At 34.8% G+C, this 16,228-nt stretch overlaps 3 protein-coding genes across 6 annotated transcripts; 1 reads left to right on the top strand and 2 right to left on the bottom strand.

The window, feature by feature from the left end:
• LOC18607333 (phosphatidylinositol 4-phosphate 5-kinase 8) lies at window positions 2,633–10,366 on the bottom strand. Of its 4 annotated transcripts, none has more exons than XM_018116267.1 (10): window positions 9,944–10,366; window positions 9,352–9,500; window positions 8,171–9,247; window positions 7,691–7,858; window positions 7,327–7,492; window positions 6,140–6,250; window positions 5,863–5,981; window positions 4,613–4,767; window positions 3,690–3,879; window positions 2,633–3,135 (listed from the first exon to the last, which is right to left on the bottom strand). In XM_018116267.1, exons 2-10 carry the CDS (start codon window positions 9,444–9,446, stop codon window positions 2,853–2,855), a joined length of 2,364 nt encoding a protein of 787 aa, XP_017971756.1. In that variant the 5' UTR covers window positions 9,447–9,500; window positions 9,944–10,366; the 3' UTR covers window positions 2,633–2,852. The 4 variants fall into 4 exon arrangements, with proteins under 4 accessions (XP_017971756.1, XP_017971754.1, XP_017971755.1 ...); XM_018116265.1 differs by having other exon boundaries at window positions 5,863–6,050; window positions 9,944–10,364; XM_018116266.1 differs by having other exon boundaries at window positions 3,690–3,846; window positions 5,863–6,050; window positions 9,944–10,364.
• Window positions 11,375–14,048, bottom strand: LOC18607332. Its single transcript, XM_007041427.2, has 6 exons — window positions 13,795–14,048; window positions 12,933–13,349; window positions 12,656–12,741; window positions 12,258–12,568; window positions 11,977–12,048; window positions 11,375–11,882 (listed from the first exon to the last, which is right to left on the bottom strand). The coding sequence occupies exons 1-6, from the start codon at window positions 13,958–13,960 to the stop codon at window positions 11,567–11,569; spliced, it is 1,368 nt and encodes a 455-aa protein (XP_007041489.2). The 5' UTR covers window positions 13,961–14,048; the 3' UTR covers window positions 11,375–11,566.
• On the top strand, window positions 15,124–16,219 carry LOC18607331 (COX assembly mitochondrial protein 2 homolog). Its single transcript, XM_007041425.2, has 4 exons — window positions 15,124–15,231; window positions 15,490–15,567; window positions 15,657–15,761; window positions 15,847–16,219. Exons 2-4 carry the CDS (start codon window positions 15,523–15,525, stop codon window positions 15,940–15,942), a joined length of 246 nt encoding a protein of 81 aa, XP_007041487.1. The 5' UTR covers window positions 15,124–15,231; window positions 15,490–15,522; the 3' UTR covers window positions 15,943–16,219.

Genomic DNA, 16,228 nt, shown 5'->3' with positions numbered 1-16,228 from the left:
ATTGACTGATTTTACTTTTCATTAATTAAACAAGCGTTGTAATATGAATATACAAATGTGTATATATATCTTTCAAAGGAGGGAGGGATTTTAATTACATAGTTGCAAGAAAATTAAACATCAACCGTAATTAATTAACATGATAGACAAATAAAACAAAAATCATTAAAATTTCTAGCCCGGGAGGCTTTTGCTTTTGTCAATTTATCTGTCATAATATTTGCTTCTCTCAGTTGATCATAATTGAAGGAAAGGGTCAAAAATTTTGCACTTGACGCTTTCGATGTAGTTTGATATATGATTCGATTTTCAACGGACGGCGGAATAGTTTTTCGCCCAAAGTATATACCCTTTTCAATTATATAGCTATTACTATTGAAGACATAAAGAAAAACAGAGGTTTTGAGCTTAAGTTAAAAGGAAGGAGATCATGGAAATATAGAGGAAAATTGTCTGTTGCCCTCATTATCAAAGTGGATGAACCTCAACTTTTTTGTATCTAATTCTCTTGAGAAGCAAGATTTCCCAAAGGATTACATGAAACTTTCGGCTACATAAATTATTGCAATAGGTACGACTTCTCTTATGAATTTAAACGCATATTCCTTTGTCGGGAATCTCAGAGAGTATTGGCCAAACATTTGTCAGTTCAATCAAAAACTGTTCTATCAATAATTTTGAAACTGGCATGGCATGTTCTATGATTTGTGAACCAAATTTACATTGAACTTGCATGTGAATGATGATCAACTCAATCAACATTACTTATTTGCTTCAATAATTTGATAGAGAAAGAGAGTTTTATGTGGTGAGAGGCAATTAGTACTTATCGTCATTGTAGATTCTCTTCACATCTCTAGATTTGATCATGAAATTGTTCTAAAGGGACGTATGATGACTCTTTTTTTTTTTTTTCTAAAAATAATATGTTAGGTCGAAGATAGAAGTACTTCACTTGTAGTATTTAACGGTTGCACAACTTGCGTAAAATGTTGTTTTGGGTCTAAAAACTATTCATGGTGAGATCCAAAGATGAAGCAATCGAGTTCGAGTTTTGCTACTTCATTATATGTTTGGGTGAGTCTCTCAATCTAGAGATATACACATATACATGTATACATATATTGATAGTGTCAAATCATTCAAATGATCTTGTACAAGGAGAAATTGGTGGTACACCATGAATGAATATCTATAATCTTCTCTCTTTCATTCGCTTGGGAGGATCAATATCTAGTGTTATCCCTAGATTACTGTGCCGATCTAGGCCGACCCGATGATGAGAGAAATTGATTGTTTGTGGATGTGCCTTGTTCTTGAATGTTATTCTCACTCACATCTCTTTTCTTTACGTTTTTTAGATAATTTTGTGCATTCTCTTAACAGTAAATATACCTGTATTCGAACATTTAATTTAATCATATATATTTCATATTCAAAAAATTAATTCGAATCTAATCAAAATGTACAATACTTGAAATTTTAAATCATATACTTCTAAGGATATGAATACATACAAATATTTCAAATATTGAAAAACAAAAAAAAAGTTGTTCTAGTCTTTGAATCTGAACAACTAGTCAATGAAAGAAAAAGGCAATGTCGTTGTGTTCACATTGAAGAATACCGTAACAGAGGTCAGAAATTTTATTTTATTTTATTATCATTTTATGTGAGAATTAAGGCATGTAAAGCATTTGTCCCTGTTAATGCACTAGCTCCTATGTTAGTGAGTGACAACTGAAAATTCATTAATTATGTTTCTGATTTTCACGCAACAAACAATCTTCATGAGCAATTGCAACATTTATTTCGATTGCCTACTTCAATTTATTGAGGAATCAATGTTTGATTCAAATATAATAATTCTACGTCTTGTCAAATTGATACCAAGTGAAGGTCCAGGACCATAGCCTACCTTTGTTCAAATGCTTTGTCAGTGCTTCACGGTGACAGATGGAATCCAGGTGAGAGAAGAGAGAGACAGTCCCTGGAGGTTTCTTTACCTTTTCCCATCTCCCTCTTCTTCTTCCCATGAATTAGCTACCCTGTTTACTAATTTTAAAGACATATACCCAGTTTATATTAGACGTGAATGTGATTATTAATGCATATTAATTAAAAAAATTTAAACTTAGCTTCGATAATTCTTTGACCTTCATTTGGCAATGGTCGACCTGCATGTGTCCTAGACTTGAGACTTACAAATAAGAATCTTCCTTCACCTAATTGACATCTTTTGAATTAAAAACATGAAACCGTGACACATGCATGCATGAAGAGCAAGATTAAGCTCTTGCAAACAGCCCAAGGGTCTGTCTCCCTTAAAAGATTGGCTAGCAAGAAGAGGAGCAGAGAAGAAAAGAAAGGGTTATCAACCCTGTTTTCAATTCTAAGAGTTTCCCTACTGTACCATGTCTTGCTGCAAAAGTTTTAGAACCCTGCCTGTAAGAAGGTGCTGCATGTTTCAAGATGTAATTCTAAGTTATTTTAAAGCATAATGCATAGTCAAGCACACTGCACTCAGGAATGTGATCAAGGTAGGTTGTATGTAGATGCAAGAAGGTTACTGTCCTAGGTAATGGAAATTTGCATCAAAATTACAACTGCACTTGAACTAAACAGAACAACGTTAACCATGAAAATATCAGAAAAACTTTATTGCACCTATTAAATAAGCTCAATATCACTATCCAACCAGTACAAGAGATGCAGATAGTGATCACTTTACAATAAATGACTGTAAAAAAGAATGGCGTCAAATGTGAGCCAAAAAGGTACAAAAAGGAGCTAACAAAAATGAAAATGTGAAGCAATAGTAAAAACAGATAAATATATACAGTTTTTTTATTTCATGGTTCTTCAGGGAAAACTTTTTGACTCAAGAAGTTGATAAAACGTTTAGCATAGAGCTCGGGTTCGACAGCAGAAATTGACATGGGGTCCAATTTCACTGACTTGCATGCATGCTCAGCCTTCTTCTTTGCATTGTATTCCTGTAAAATATCAATTATTCCCATATAGAGAACCACATCATAAACCTCAAAAAGTTCAACTTCAGCTGAATCAGCCTCAACACGGGAAAGCTTGTGATTAGCCTGTGCTGGCATGTTTACTCCTAATTGCACTCGTAACCTGAATAAAAAGTGGTTGCCAGCTGAATCAAATGCCTCTCAAAGTTAGGTCAACAATAAAAAATCTACATATTCTGAAATGTTTGATGTAAAGGGCAGCCAGAGAAAAAAAAATGGTGAGAATGGCAAGCAACACGCTATGAGATGGGATGTGATGGTGCAATTGAGGACAGAGCAGAGAATTTCAGCAGATATTAACTGAACTATTGACTCATTGAGAAAAAGACTTGAATTCAAGAAACAAAATGGAAGATGAGACAGAATTTTGACATTTCCAAATCTACCTTTGACAAAAACAAAACTGTTATTCATTTGGATCTAGACAAAGTGTCAGGCTATACACTTTTCATAGTGTTGAAGGTCCATTTCCATTGTAGCAGTAAAACAAAATTCTTAGTGCTTAAGATAATATGTTCTATCTCTGATACCAACATAACTCAGTCCAGAAACATGCAAGCTTATAACAATATGAGGGTTGGTAACTAATGGGCAAAGCTGAAGATCACCAGCAAATATTAGGTCAATGTGCAAAATGAATGAGAATGAAGCTGCTACCTTCCAGTACCAGGCACCAAAACATCAACTTCCTTGTCACCCAGTGAGAAAGCTCTTAACGCCCTTCCTCTGATGTGAGGACCCGGTTCAGTGCTGACAGAGCTGGGCTCATGGGCCACCAGCCGGAAGCCTTTTGAAGGAAATAACAGTTCCCCTTCTGTTGTCAGACCTAGTGGAAGCAGAACATAAGCTGCATACTCTTCAATAAATTAACAATATAAAAATAAAGGAAACCAAGAACAGAAAGTAGCCACAACAAAGAAAGATAAAAGTTCCAGGTAAAAAGTGTAATTGGAAGTGCACACCCACTAAACATGAACTCACAAATCAGTTGCAAGATACAAAAAAGAAAAATTATTCCAAGAGTCCATCAGGGAGATCACATTTCTTGTATTATCATGTCATCTCTCTCTCTCTCTATTTAGCTCCAGGTCACTCTTCAACAAACTCACCAATCCTCAGTTGTATATCATTTGCACCTGCATATACTTGTGCCATGGTTTGGTCATGGCAAATAAGCTTAAAATATAAAAATAAATAATGTGCCCATTATAGTATCTCATTTTCTAACAGTCATCCACACCCAAGTGTCAGAAGTTTAATCAGCACCACCTCAATCGCCAAGATAATAATCAAAAGCATATGATGAGGGAGAAACTCTAATAGTGTGCAAATTTTCTTCCAGGGCACAATTGGGCTTAGTTCAGATGCTTGAGGGCCAAATCTACGAAAAGAATGAGGACAACTACTATGTTCCTGACCATATTGTGACATAGCATTCTATTCCCACTCCCAACTTATTTTGCTTGTGGAGTAACTACTCCCTTCCCACCTTATTCCACTCCCTTACATAGACCAAGCATCATATAAACAGATTTATGACATAAGAAGGTCAAATACTCAAATTAAAATGTGACACCTACCTTCGCCAGCAGGTGAGCTCTCAATATTGGGCATCATGTTGGGAGCTTCGAGGAGGCCACTTAGTTGCTCAGGAGCTCTAAAATGTAAACCCAATAGAAGGCTATAATCAATTATCTGTTGAGATTTCAAGAACGTGCAGTCCACAGCTATTTGGCTGCAATACGACAAAAAAACACTGATTGTTAGAAATCAAGCAGACACAGAGATATAGGCATGACATGCCCATTGCTTTCAGGTACACATAATAGGTTCTTGGTTTGGTAAGCAAAAAATGCTAAAAAGCACCAATGTAAGTGCTCAATACCTTAGCACAGAGGGAGTAAAGGGGAAAAAGGTTACAGCATAACAATCTAACTTCTCCTATAATCTAAACATCAATTAATTCCAAAAACAAAGCAGAACATTGAGGACAAGAGGACAGCCATGACACCAAGCTCTTAACTATGAAACATCTGAAAGAAAATTATAACTCCCTTCCCATCTAATCTAAAACATAATTTCTAGCATCAATAAGTTCCCAAAGCTATGTGAAATTGTGACCTTGCGTAACCACATGCAGCCACAAGGTTTGGCTGTTCACTCCAGCTGCATCCTCAATTGGAACAGTGTACTTCATCTAGGGGTTTTGCGGAATAGTGCTATGTGGAAGCTTATACTCATCAAATGTGCAAATATAAAGTGTCAAAAGTGATTTCATTTAACTAAGGAGAGCCTGCTATGTGGAAGCTTATACTCATCAAATGTGCAGATATAAAGTCTCAAAAAGTGATTTCATTTAACTATGGAGAGCCTGCTGCAGGCTTCTGGTTGCAACTGGGACCATTCTTGTCCATTACATGACTTCACAGAACAAGATTAGGGGGCAAGGATGATCATTTAGATGCCACAAGCTATACTAATTATGATTGCTTCCAACGGCTAGGGTTAACGTTTTGACTTTTAAATAACCAATGGGGAAGGAAACAAATCCAGCATGAAACATTAATTTGAATGTTATTTCCAAATACAGATGACATTACACGCAAAATGCATTGAATGTGAAGATAAATGCAGAACAGCTGCCACCTAATGTTCAGCTTTGAACCTTGCAATGAGGGACAAATTTGCAAATGAGGCTACTACTCAGATTGGGCTATGGCAGGCACTTAACATCCTTCTCTTAAAGCTTGTTTGCAATTTATCAATTATAAAGAAAAATTATAGTACCAATGCACAAATGATGTTACAGAGATGAAGATGAGGAACTTACTGAAAAAGGAATTTCCGCAATGATTTGTCCATATGAAATTCATATGACAGATCACGATCCTTCAATGTAGTATTTTCTCGAATTTTATCTTTATCTGTACATCTTCCGTGGGTTGATCCCTTTAGATCATAACGACGATGAATTCTCAGTTCTGTGCAAAACATATTCCCCATAACCACAAAGCGCACCTAGGAGCAGAATGAATAACAAACAACCCCACTAATCATAAGCTAGGTGCATTGCTGTATATATACTAAGCCAGATGGACAAAAAATACCTTTCTTCTGCCTGGTAAAGTTATCCGGTGGAGCCCAAAAAATTTTGTTATGAGAGTATTTTCATACTCTTTTACATGATTGTAGTACTTAGGCAGCATCTTGTGTAAAACCTACATAGAAGAAGAAAACTACTTATGTAACATAAGAGACATCCTACATCGTCTAGGGGTACAAACCTACACTAAGAAAACTTGTCATTAAATCCTTTGATATATACTGTATACACATAAAAATTTCAAAAGGAAGTGAAAAACTAATAAATTCACAAATATACTAAATCTAAAGCAAATTACATAATGAAATATGCGTACTGAGCAAATTTGATGACAAAATAAAGATGAAGGATTGGAGTGGGAGGTTTTCTAGGCAGAGAGAGAGAGAGAGAGAAGGGAGGGGAAAGAGTGATCTGCCTCATTGACGTCAATGCAAAACACCAATAATGTTAATAACACAGCTGGTAGAACTTCAGCCAACAATTTCAGACCGATCACTTGTTTTCAAAGCACTTTCTCTAGAGCTTTGTTCTATATATCATTTCAATGCCTACTCAAACTTGAGTTGCACCCTTTATTGTCTTCACCTTGTCCTTGTACCAATTGCAACTTACCAGACAAGGGAAACTTCTAACACAGATTTCTTCATTAACTCAAGGGAAACTCCCAACTATAACATGCAAAAATCAACATTAAATATTCTCATGCATGTTGACAGGATCCGCCATTTATTTAAGGCCCACAGCAGTGCTTTGTCCGTGTATTAAAAGAGATTCTTAAAATTCATTAGCTTTGGTGTCAAATCATTTTACAGTTTTCTAAGTATCAGAATTGAGTTGAGTTTTTCTTGTTTAGGAAACCAAAAAAAAAAAAGTCCAGGTCGAAGCTCAAGAAATTATATTCGAATTAAGTTTGTAGCTGAGGCAAAGTCCATCCTATGGTTGGTAAACTCTTTAATGCAGTCATCTCATGATTATAAATTAAACAATGTAAATACAAAAAAATAAAAGTGAAAAAGATTATGGTTTTAAGCTTGTGTCACAAAACAGCAGATCCTCAGTGAAATCAACCAGCTGCTAAAGTTTCCCTTCCCATCCATGTTTTAATTGAGAGGTAATTGGACCCAACATACTTGAAATCTGAAAATATAAATATAGTAGATAATATGCAAGGAAAACTATATAGGTTCAAACCTTGAGTTCAGATCGTTTCAATGTCTTAATCACAAATTTATCATCATGAGAAAGATAGAAGATACTGCCACTTTTCCCTGGTGAAGAAAAATCTGTCAAACCGTCATCACCGCAAATGGACATCATGTACTCTGCTGCATCTAGCTTGAACATCTCCCTCAGGTTCCTTAACATAGTACAACAAATATGCACCAAGTATAAGATCATAAGTCCACTCTTTTCCAGGTAACTTGAATCTAAAAAATTCAGATTGCTCCTCATATAGATCTCCACCAACAAGATTCAATCATTGAAGGCCTGGTGCTAATGTGACAATCTTTTTTCACAAGTCTAACAAGAACAAAAGTGCATGAGATTTTAATACCTGAAGACCATAGGACAATAATCCTTCCAGTAGAAATCAATAGATTTGTGTGGTGGTGTAAACTGTGAACCCTTACTGGGGAAAAACATAGTAATTCTAGCTCGATCTCCAAAATCAGCAGTTCGAACCTCACGCTTAGGTACTGGTGTTATCTTGCCAACAGTATACCTGTGAACTTCAAATCAAGCATTTCATAACATGTAATAAAGCCATAGATAAAAAGAAAAATATTAATAGATATATGTATGTATATATAATAGATTAATATAACATGTAATCAAACATTTTCCTGAAAGAAATTGTTGAAGTCAAGCCCCAGGATAAGTAACAATAGATTAACATCACTTTAAGAGCCATTCCAGAAAGAAATTTGATGAAGTCAAGCCCCAGAATAGGTAAGGATAGATTAATATCATTTTAAGCCGAGTTGATTAGTTTGGAGTATGTCAGAAAAAGGAGTTGCAATCTCGATCAGTTTACCTTATACCAAGTTGCAAATTAAGCATCAAATGATAGCTGTTTTTGCCTTCGAAAACGCCAACACATAAACTCTTTTTTGTTTCTTTGGCATGACTTTTAGTTCGCTTTTCAGCTTTCTGTGATAGTTCACCATAATTTCTTATTCTCTCTTTAATCATAACTCCTTGCATGTATTCCCTCTCGTAAACTACAGCAGTATTTTCTTGCACCTCACTTTGACCAGCATCAGAATCAAGTGAGAATGTGCCTGAGGAATTATGGCGTATGAATTCTCTACCAGAATCAGAAAGTCTTGAATTTTCAGCAGTCTTATGTGAGATTCGACCTGAACTTCTTAAAACACCACTTACTGAGATCCTCTCAGAAAGACTACGCTTAACACTTGGCTTCTTAACCATGCATTCTTCCAAATTTAATGACGGACATTGAGATAACGCACTTTTATGACCATTATCATATCCCAGAGAAACACAGAACTTCTTTAGAGAGGGACGTTTACTTCCAGCAGGATAGAATAATCCTTTTCCATCCTTTAGGCCCCTGGTCCATGTTCCAAAATAATATCCCCCATCTGCATACTGATAAATTCCAGACCCTTGTCTGAAGCCATTTAACCAACAGCCATTGTACTGATCACCATTCACCCATTCCATAGCTCCTCTACCATGCATTTTCCCACGTTTCCAATTCCCAGTGTATTTGTTTCCATTATTCCAAAAATATCTACCATTACCTTCATGTACTCCTTCCTTCCATTCTCCTTCATAAACATCTGAATTAGAATACTTCTTTCTTCCAAATCCATGCCGTATATTCATCCTCCATTGCCCTTCATAAATGGATCCATCAGGTGCTGTAAACGCACCAGTACCATGAAGGTAACCCCCTGAAATATCACCTTTATACATTGCTCCGGATGGCCAAAGGAACAGTCCTTTCCCAGTCATTTTCCCTGCTTCCCAATCACCCTCATATACTGTTCCATCTGACCATGTATACTTTCCCTTGCCATGGGGAAGAATTTCCTTAAAATCACCAACATAGAAATCTCTATTTGAGAAGGCCTTCTCATTAAGCCTGCAAGAATAAAATTTTGCTTAACCATAACAAGGCATAATCTGATACACGACAGTTGAGACAAAGAAAAGATGTAGACTGTGGTGCTGAAGAGTATATAATACCTTTCAACATTCTCCACATTGGTGCATGATACAGGACTGAGCTGTTCAGCACTAGTTCCAGAATCCTCATCTAACAGATTCTTTAAGCGAGTCATTCAAGCACTCTGGTAAGAAATCCTTTCGGGCACCTTCCTTTTGAACTTTTGAATCTGAAAATGCAGTTCATTTACCCCAGTTAAAGTGGAAAACATAACACTAATTTTCCTTTTACGCCAATTTTCTCCATGATAACAAGGAAATATGAAACTCTTCCATTTTTACAGGCTTTATATTCTTCTTCTCTATATTCTGATAGTCATAAAGAACATAACCAACTGGTAACTATAATTATAAACTGAGATCAAAATAACCCAAAAAAAATAAAGGTTCAGACTCAAATTTTTATTACTACAAAGTACTGCAAACTATTCTAATCCAAACTCAAATAAAACCCTTGATCATTGCTTGTTCTTTTCACTATTTCTCTTTTGCCACAACCTGATAAATTCACTACTGAATCCCATTTTTTTGTACTAATAATCAAGAAAAATGGATAAATATAACTGAAAATCAATTCAAGCAAGGAAAAATAATAACAAATAGAAAAACTCACCTGGTATGGATGATAAACTCAGCCCCTTCTCCTTCTGAACTGAACAGTTTGATGGCAAAAAACTTCAATGAAAATAAGAACAACCCAGAATTTATACACCATATATGAATCTTGTCAAAAATCTCCAGCAGCCGACTTTGCCCTACAAATCACTTCTTCTTTGAGTTCACACTTCACCTCTCTGTCTCTCTATCTCTCTCTCTGTCCCTCTCCCTCCTATCTCGTTTTCTCTTTATTTTTTTATTTTTTACTAACTTTGTTGGATTCTGGGCATCTCTTTTTCCATTGACGAATGCTTACAAATTCTGATAACCGGGCATCATTAAAATTCTCTTCACAATTCTTTTCTCTTTTAGTTATTTGTTTACCAAAAACTGTTTCTTCCACCCAGCAACTAGAAAGACAAAAGTAGAGCAAAACTCAACCACGTGTCGCTAGATAAAACTTGTCGTCCCCCCTCTTCCCTTCCCTATGTTTTCATGATCGTGTCCCAAAAGAGGTCAAATGGGGTCCCACGTTAGATGTGGCGGTGATCGGATGGCGAAGGAACTGAAAAAGATGGTGTACCTGAGTTGTAGACGATCTTTAAAGTGATGGCCACGAAAGGCATAAAAAGACATAAACAGAGGGAAAGAGCGGCTGGAGGTTTGTGATTGTCTGGTTTGCACCAAAGAACAGCTCAGATGACATGTGATGATTCCCTTTGTTTTTTTTTACCACGTGGGACGGGGGCAATTGTGGTACTTTACCTTCTTTAATGTAATCATTTCCAATTTCCAAGCGAGACATATGTCTTTAATTTATTTATTTTTAATTATTATTTATGAATTGGGAAACACTTTGTAAAAGCATGGAGAATGGTTACTTTATTCTTTAATTTCTTTTATTTACTTAATTTGTGAACATATTCTTCCAAGTTAATTAAATAATTATAATGAGTAAACAAAATTCATCTAGGGATTATTTTAAGAGTATGAATTTTACTTTATTATAGGTATTTATTAGTCGTTATGGTGCTTCCTATTCCTACCTTGTGGTGCATGTGATTCATTTTTCTTTTGTGAATAATATAGTCATTATAGTTATTCCAACCTTCCTTAACTATATATATTGCGAATTAATTAATCCATTGAAATTCAAGAAGCTAATAATAGACTTAAATAGTAATAAAAATCTTGTATTATTATGCAACTGAATTTTCATACTTTTATTGTGTCTAAAGAAACATTTATCCGTATTCAATTAAAATCCACACGTAAGCTTGCAATCCTTAACGAATCATTAACAACTATCATGGTCGTCACAATTAATGCTATTTGATATTTTTTGTATCTATGTGACTTATGATATGGCTTGACATAATTCAAGAACTCTTTTTGGTATTTAAACCTTAAAGAAAAAAGCAAAAAAAAAAAAATTAAAGGCCAAGAATGAAGAAGGCTAAAGTGATCATTTCAATTATTTTCTTCAAAATAATAGATGATATTATTCTGATAACAGCCTCAAAAAAATGGATGACTCTGTGCTAAGTATAAATAGAAATCAGGAAAATATAACTTCAACTAAAATATATATAAATGAGAACTCTGCTCAACCCAGTTGTATGAATCTATCCAAAAGAAATCATTGCCTTGATCCAAATTTGTTTACCCTACCAAGTGGAGGAAAATCATTCTTTCCTGCGAGGAAGGAATCGTTCTTCGTTGTTTTAGCAGATTCTTCTGCTTTATCCCTGACTCGTTGGTCATTTCGATGCTGGTTTTGCTGAACTACTGCCTTGACAAAGGAAGAATGAATGACTGGCCTTTGATGATGGCCTTGTGGAGCTGACTTTGCTGAAGGAGAAAAGATCAGTGGTTTAATTCCCAACAACTCAGGATCAGATGAAAACTTGTATGGAAGTTTGCTATCATCCATGCTTCGGAATGTAATGGATATCCTGCATATTCATAAGCGGAATGAAATAATTGAGTACCTGAATGTCCAAGATTAAATATTTAACAAATTAATTGGAAAGGATTGAATTAGGATACCTTTTTCCTGGAACACCTGGGACACAGTGCTTAGCAATATCGGCTCCATTACCGTTCAAAATAAGCACAGATCTGCATAGCCGGTGCTAGGTTAAGACTTAGACACATGCATAAAAACGAAGATTATCATGCATAACAGGTACCAAAAAGGAACGTTTTACCAAAAAGAAATATCCAATATGCAAGTATATATGTTTTCATATCAAAGATTCAAATGAGAAATATGCATTAACCAAGAAGACAATAACCAAATTGGTGAGGATAGAATATAGAAAACATACCCAACAGGCAAAGGTATAGATACAGGTCCTGAGAATTCTCCTGGACTCACAATCTTCAAACTTGAACCAAAAAGAACATTGCTCTCTGTCAAGAATGACACAGTGCAAAAGGGCCGGAGAAAGTCATGGTGGTCAATATGTGGAGGAATGCAATCGCCTTCATCATAAATGTTCACAATGCAACTGTTAGGAACACATGTTGGAGGCAAAATATGCCACCTGACCATCCTTTTGATCATTTGCTTGAACAATGGGGGCAAGGGATCAACTTCTTCATCCCTCATGATACCTGGTGGGTTCCCATTTTTGTCCTGTAAAGGTACAGAATTTAATATGAAATTCAGGATTAAAAGGCCAAAAGCAGAGATAAAAAAAATACAATAAGCATTGAAAATTACCACTGCATAATTGTAACAACAGCCGAATTGTATTGTAACACGACCTTTACCACGCATCCATTTCCTGGGTTCAGAGTATGTACGTTCTGCAAACATTCAAATGAAAAGATCAATATTATTAGTACAAGAAATCCTATAATTATTCATGGTTATTCTTAAATAGGCTTAAGAGATTACATGCATTTGAATCAAGTGAATTTAATAGCTCATTATCAAGGTCGACCTCAATAACTAAAACGAAAACAAGCAAAAAAGGTTAAGTTTTCCATAGATTCACCTCTAAGTTGCCCCTTTTGGCCCATACGTTGTAGACTATAGACACACTCTACAATTTTCTTCTGCTCCTCAGCATTGAAGACCTTAGTGTGAAGCTCAAGCCCTTTCAGCACATTGGTTGCTTTCCCATTGATCTTCTCCATGTGAAAAAAATCCTTTTTCCTGCCAACCTGCGAAAACCTGATCTGCTCCTTTTGCTCCTCTGATAAGCCATTGTCAATCGCAGAGGAAGTTCCACCAAGTCCATCATTAAGGAGTATATCAGAATTTGTGAAGGTACGAGCAAGCTGTTTGCTGCTCACTGAATTAGGTGGTGGGATAGCATTTAAGGCCCCGGTCGCTTCTTGGTGAGGTGACTTGATAACAGATTCTGAGGCATTCTCCGATGAATACAAACCAGATGTTTTTCTCTCTCTCTCTGGAACGAAATCATGATATAACATTTGTGAATAAATTGCTTCAAAAATTTTCTAGTAACAGACATGCAAGCAAAGTAAAATGGCAGAATTGGATAAAAGCTTTCAAGGCCTGCAAAACCAAACCGTGAAAACCCCAATTCCAATCATAGAAAGATTACTACATAACCGTAGCCAAAACCATTTAGTACATTCAAAGCTCCAATATTCTTGACAAACAATTATACTAAAAACAACAATGAAGTTAATCAATATTGAGTAAGATATACAGTTTTCTATAGAAAATTAGACAAAGCATAAGCAAAACAGTGATAAGTAAATTCTTAATTGAGAATCTAATCAATTCCTCTAAAAACCCTGATAAGTCGGTGCAAGAGAAAACCCTTCACAGAAAAATAAAAAAAGAAAAAGAAAGTAAATTTGAAGAAGGGTGAGTGATTGTCTTACTATTCAAAACACCTTGAATTCGTTCCTCCAAAAGAAGTTCACAGTGCTGGCAAAACCCCTGAGATAAAACCTCCAGAATCTCGTCTCGATTCAATGGCTTCAGCAGCCCCAATATGCCCTCGCCGATGACGGATTCAGGCATCTTTGCGGGGGAATCTCCGCTCATGAATCGCACTTAATTCTACGTAGAGAAAAGAAAGTAAAGAGAGGCTTTGTGTTTATAAATTAAGTAGGGAACGGTTTTGTACGGACAAAAACAAGTGAGTAGATTTTGTTTCCGTTTCAAATTAGGAAAAGAATCCACCTGTTCCTCGTACTTTCTCTAATGACTTGCTGACCAATCTACAGTTAAAATTATCTTTCACACGCTGTCGCTTGGCCCTTTTTTTACTTTTTTACAGTAAACGGTAAAGGAAAGGATAAATAAAATAAAATAAAAAAGCAAGAGATTTGTTTTCGGTTAATTCGATTAAATATTTTTTAAATCATATTAATTGAATATATCGTGAAAGTTAATTGTTTGAAATTCTCTTTTTATGGAATTAGATTAGTTAATTAAGTTAATAATTAAATTAATCAAAATTTTTTAGATCGTGGACCTTAATACATTCAAATTCAAAATTTTTTAAATTTCATTTTTTAAATAATTACATAATTGATTTTTTATTCAAAATTATCATGATTAATTAAAAATATAATGTTTTCAAAAGCAGTCACATTATTTAAATAAATTTAAATAAATTTTTATTTTTTATTATATTTAATTAATTTTTTATTTTTTATTTTCGATATTAATATAGAATATGAAAAATGTCACATAGTCATATCATCGTGTTACATTAACATTATATGACATAAAATGATAATTAATATTTTAATTAATAACAATTAATTAACTATTAATCATAATAGCTAATTTGATTTAAAATAAAAATAAAAAAATTTGATTGAACGTAATAAAAAAATAAAAATTTATTTAAAATTTTTTAATTCTTCAATAATTTTTTTAGATATTATATCTTAATTATATTTATTTGTTGAGATTTTTTTTATAAAATAAGAATGCAATGCAAATACAATAAGTTGTTTCCTTTGTCTACAAATTAAAGAACGAAACTTGTATTTTAAGTTTTTCAAATTATTGCAATGGAAGTATATTTTGGACTATAATTAAATTATTAAAAATGAGAAAAAAAAATTAACCTACATTAAAATTACTGTGAAAAAAAAGGAATTTTATAGTTTTTACTTTTTACCATGACTTTCTAATTACACACTTGCCCTCAGTACAAAAGAGGGAAACGACGCCGTTTACATGATAGTTGAGCACGGTGCCGTTTATCTCTTCCCCTCTTCGGGCCGCCTCCTTCGCTTCATCGTTGCAGTTGCAGGTTTCTGGCTCACGACTCTTACCGTAACTGCGACGAACTAAAAACGGTACGTTTTGCGACCCACAGTATCTTTCGAATTTGGGTTTTACTTTTGTCCATGAATTTGCTCCGAAAAGTGAATAGATCTTCCTTTTCATGTTTTAATTTGAATATTCTTGTTTAAATGCTAAATAAATTGAAGAAATGGTTAATTTAGATTTTTCTTCTCTTTTTTTCCCCTTTTCTCGTTAATATTTTTGGTGGAGTTATTTGGGTGTTGAATGTTTTACCAGTTCGTCGTGAATTTGCTCGTTAATTTGTTCAGGATACAGATTAATTGAACATTTTTTGCTGGAAAATGCACCCTCCTTTGACATTACACAGGCACCCGATGTGTGCTGAGGTAAGTTTTTCTTGTTACTTTTGATGGGTTTTTGAATATTTAGCTGTTGGAAGGATTCTCTTTTGGTTAATCAATGATGTCTGTGGCAGATCATCGAGCAGTTCCAAAAGTGTCATTCAGACCACCCCATAGCAAAATTCTTTGGTGAATGTACAGAACTCAAGATAAAGCTTGATCGCTGTTTCCGCCAGGAAGTAAGTTTACTGGTGTTTTTTTCCCCAGATTAGAACATAATTTTGTTGACTCTGAAGTATGATCTTTTATGAGTTTTCTCTGCAGAAAGCTTTGAAGAGGAAGGCTAACTTTGAACAGAGTAAGAAATTGAAAGAAAGACTTCAGGCATTAAGGAAGGAAACTGCTGAAAACGAGTCCTGAAAAAATAGGATTGCTTTGGTCAGGCCAACAAGTTTTTGCAGCCTTGCAGAAACCTGCTCCCTGGATTTATTCTGCCTTAGGTTTTGATGCAACAGAAAATTTTTGGTTCAGATATTTTGTTGTACAAGTTGATAATCAGTGTACATTGCTTGATAATTCTGTTTAATTGTGTTCAAAATGTATCTTGAGAATGATTTATTTACCCAATAAATACATCATTCCTTCTTTGTTATAAGAAATGAATCGGCAATAGCCGGAGAGACGATTGTTATATTTATATGTTCGG

The sequence above is a fragment of the Theobroma cacao genome, chromosome 2 (genome assembly GCF_000208745.1).
Source record: "Theobroma cacao cultivar B97-61/B2 chromosome 2, Criollo_cocoa_genome_V2, whole genome shotgun sequence".
NCBI lineage: Eukaryota > Viridiplantae > Streptophyta > Magnoliopsida > Malvales > Malvaceae > Theobroma > Theobroma cacao.
This window is presented reverse-complemented; position numbering and strand designations above follow the sequence as displayed.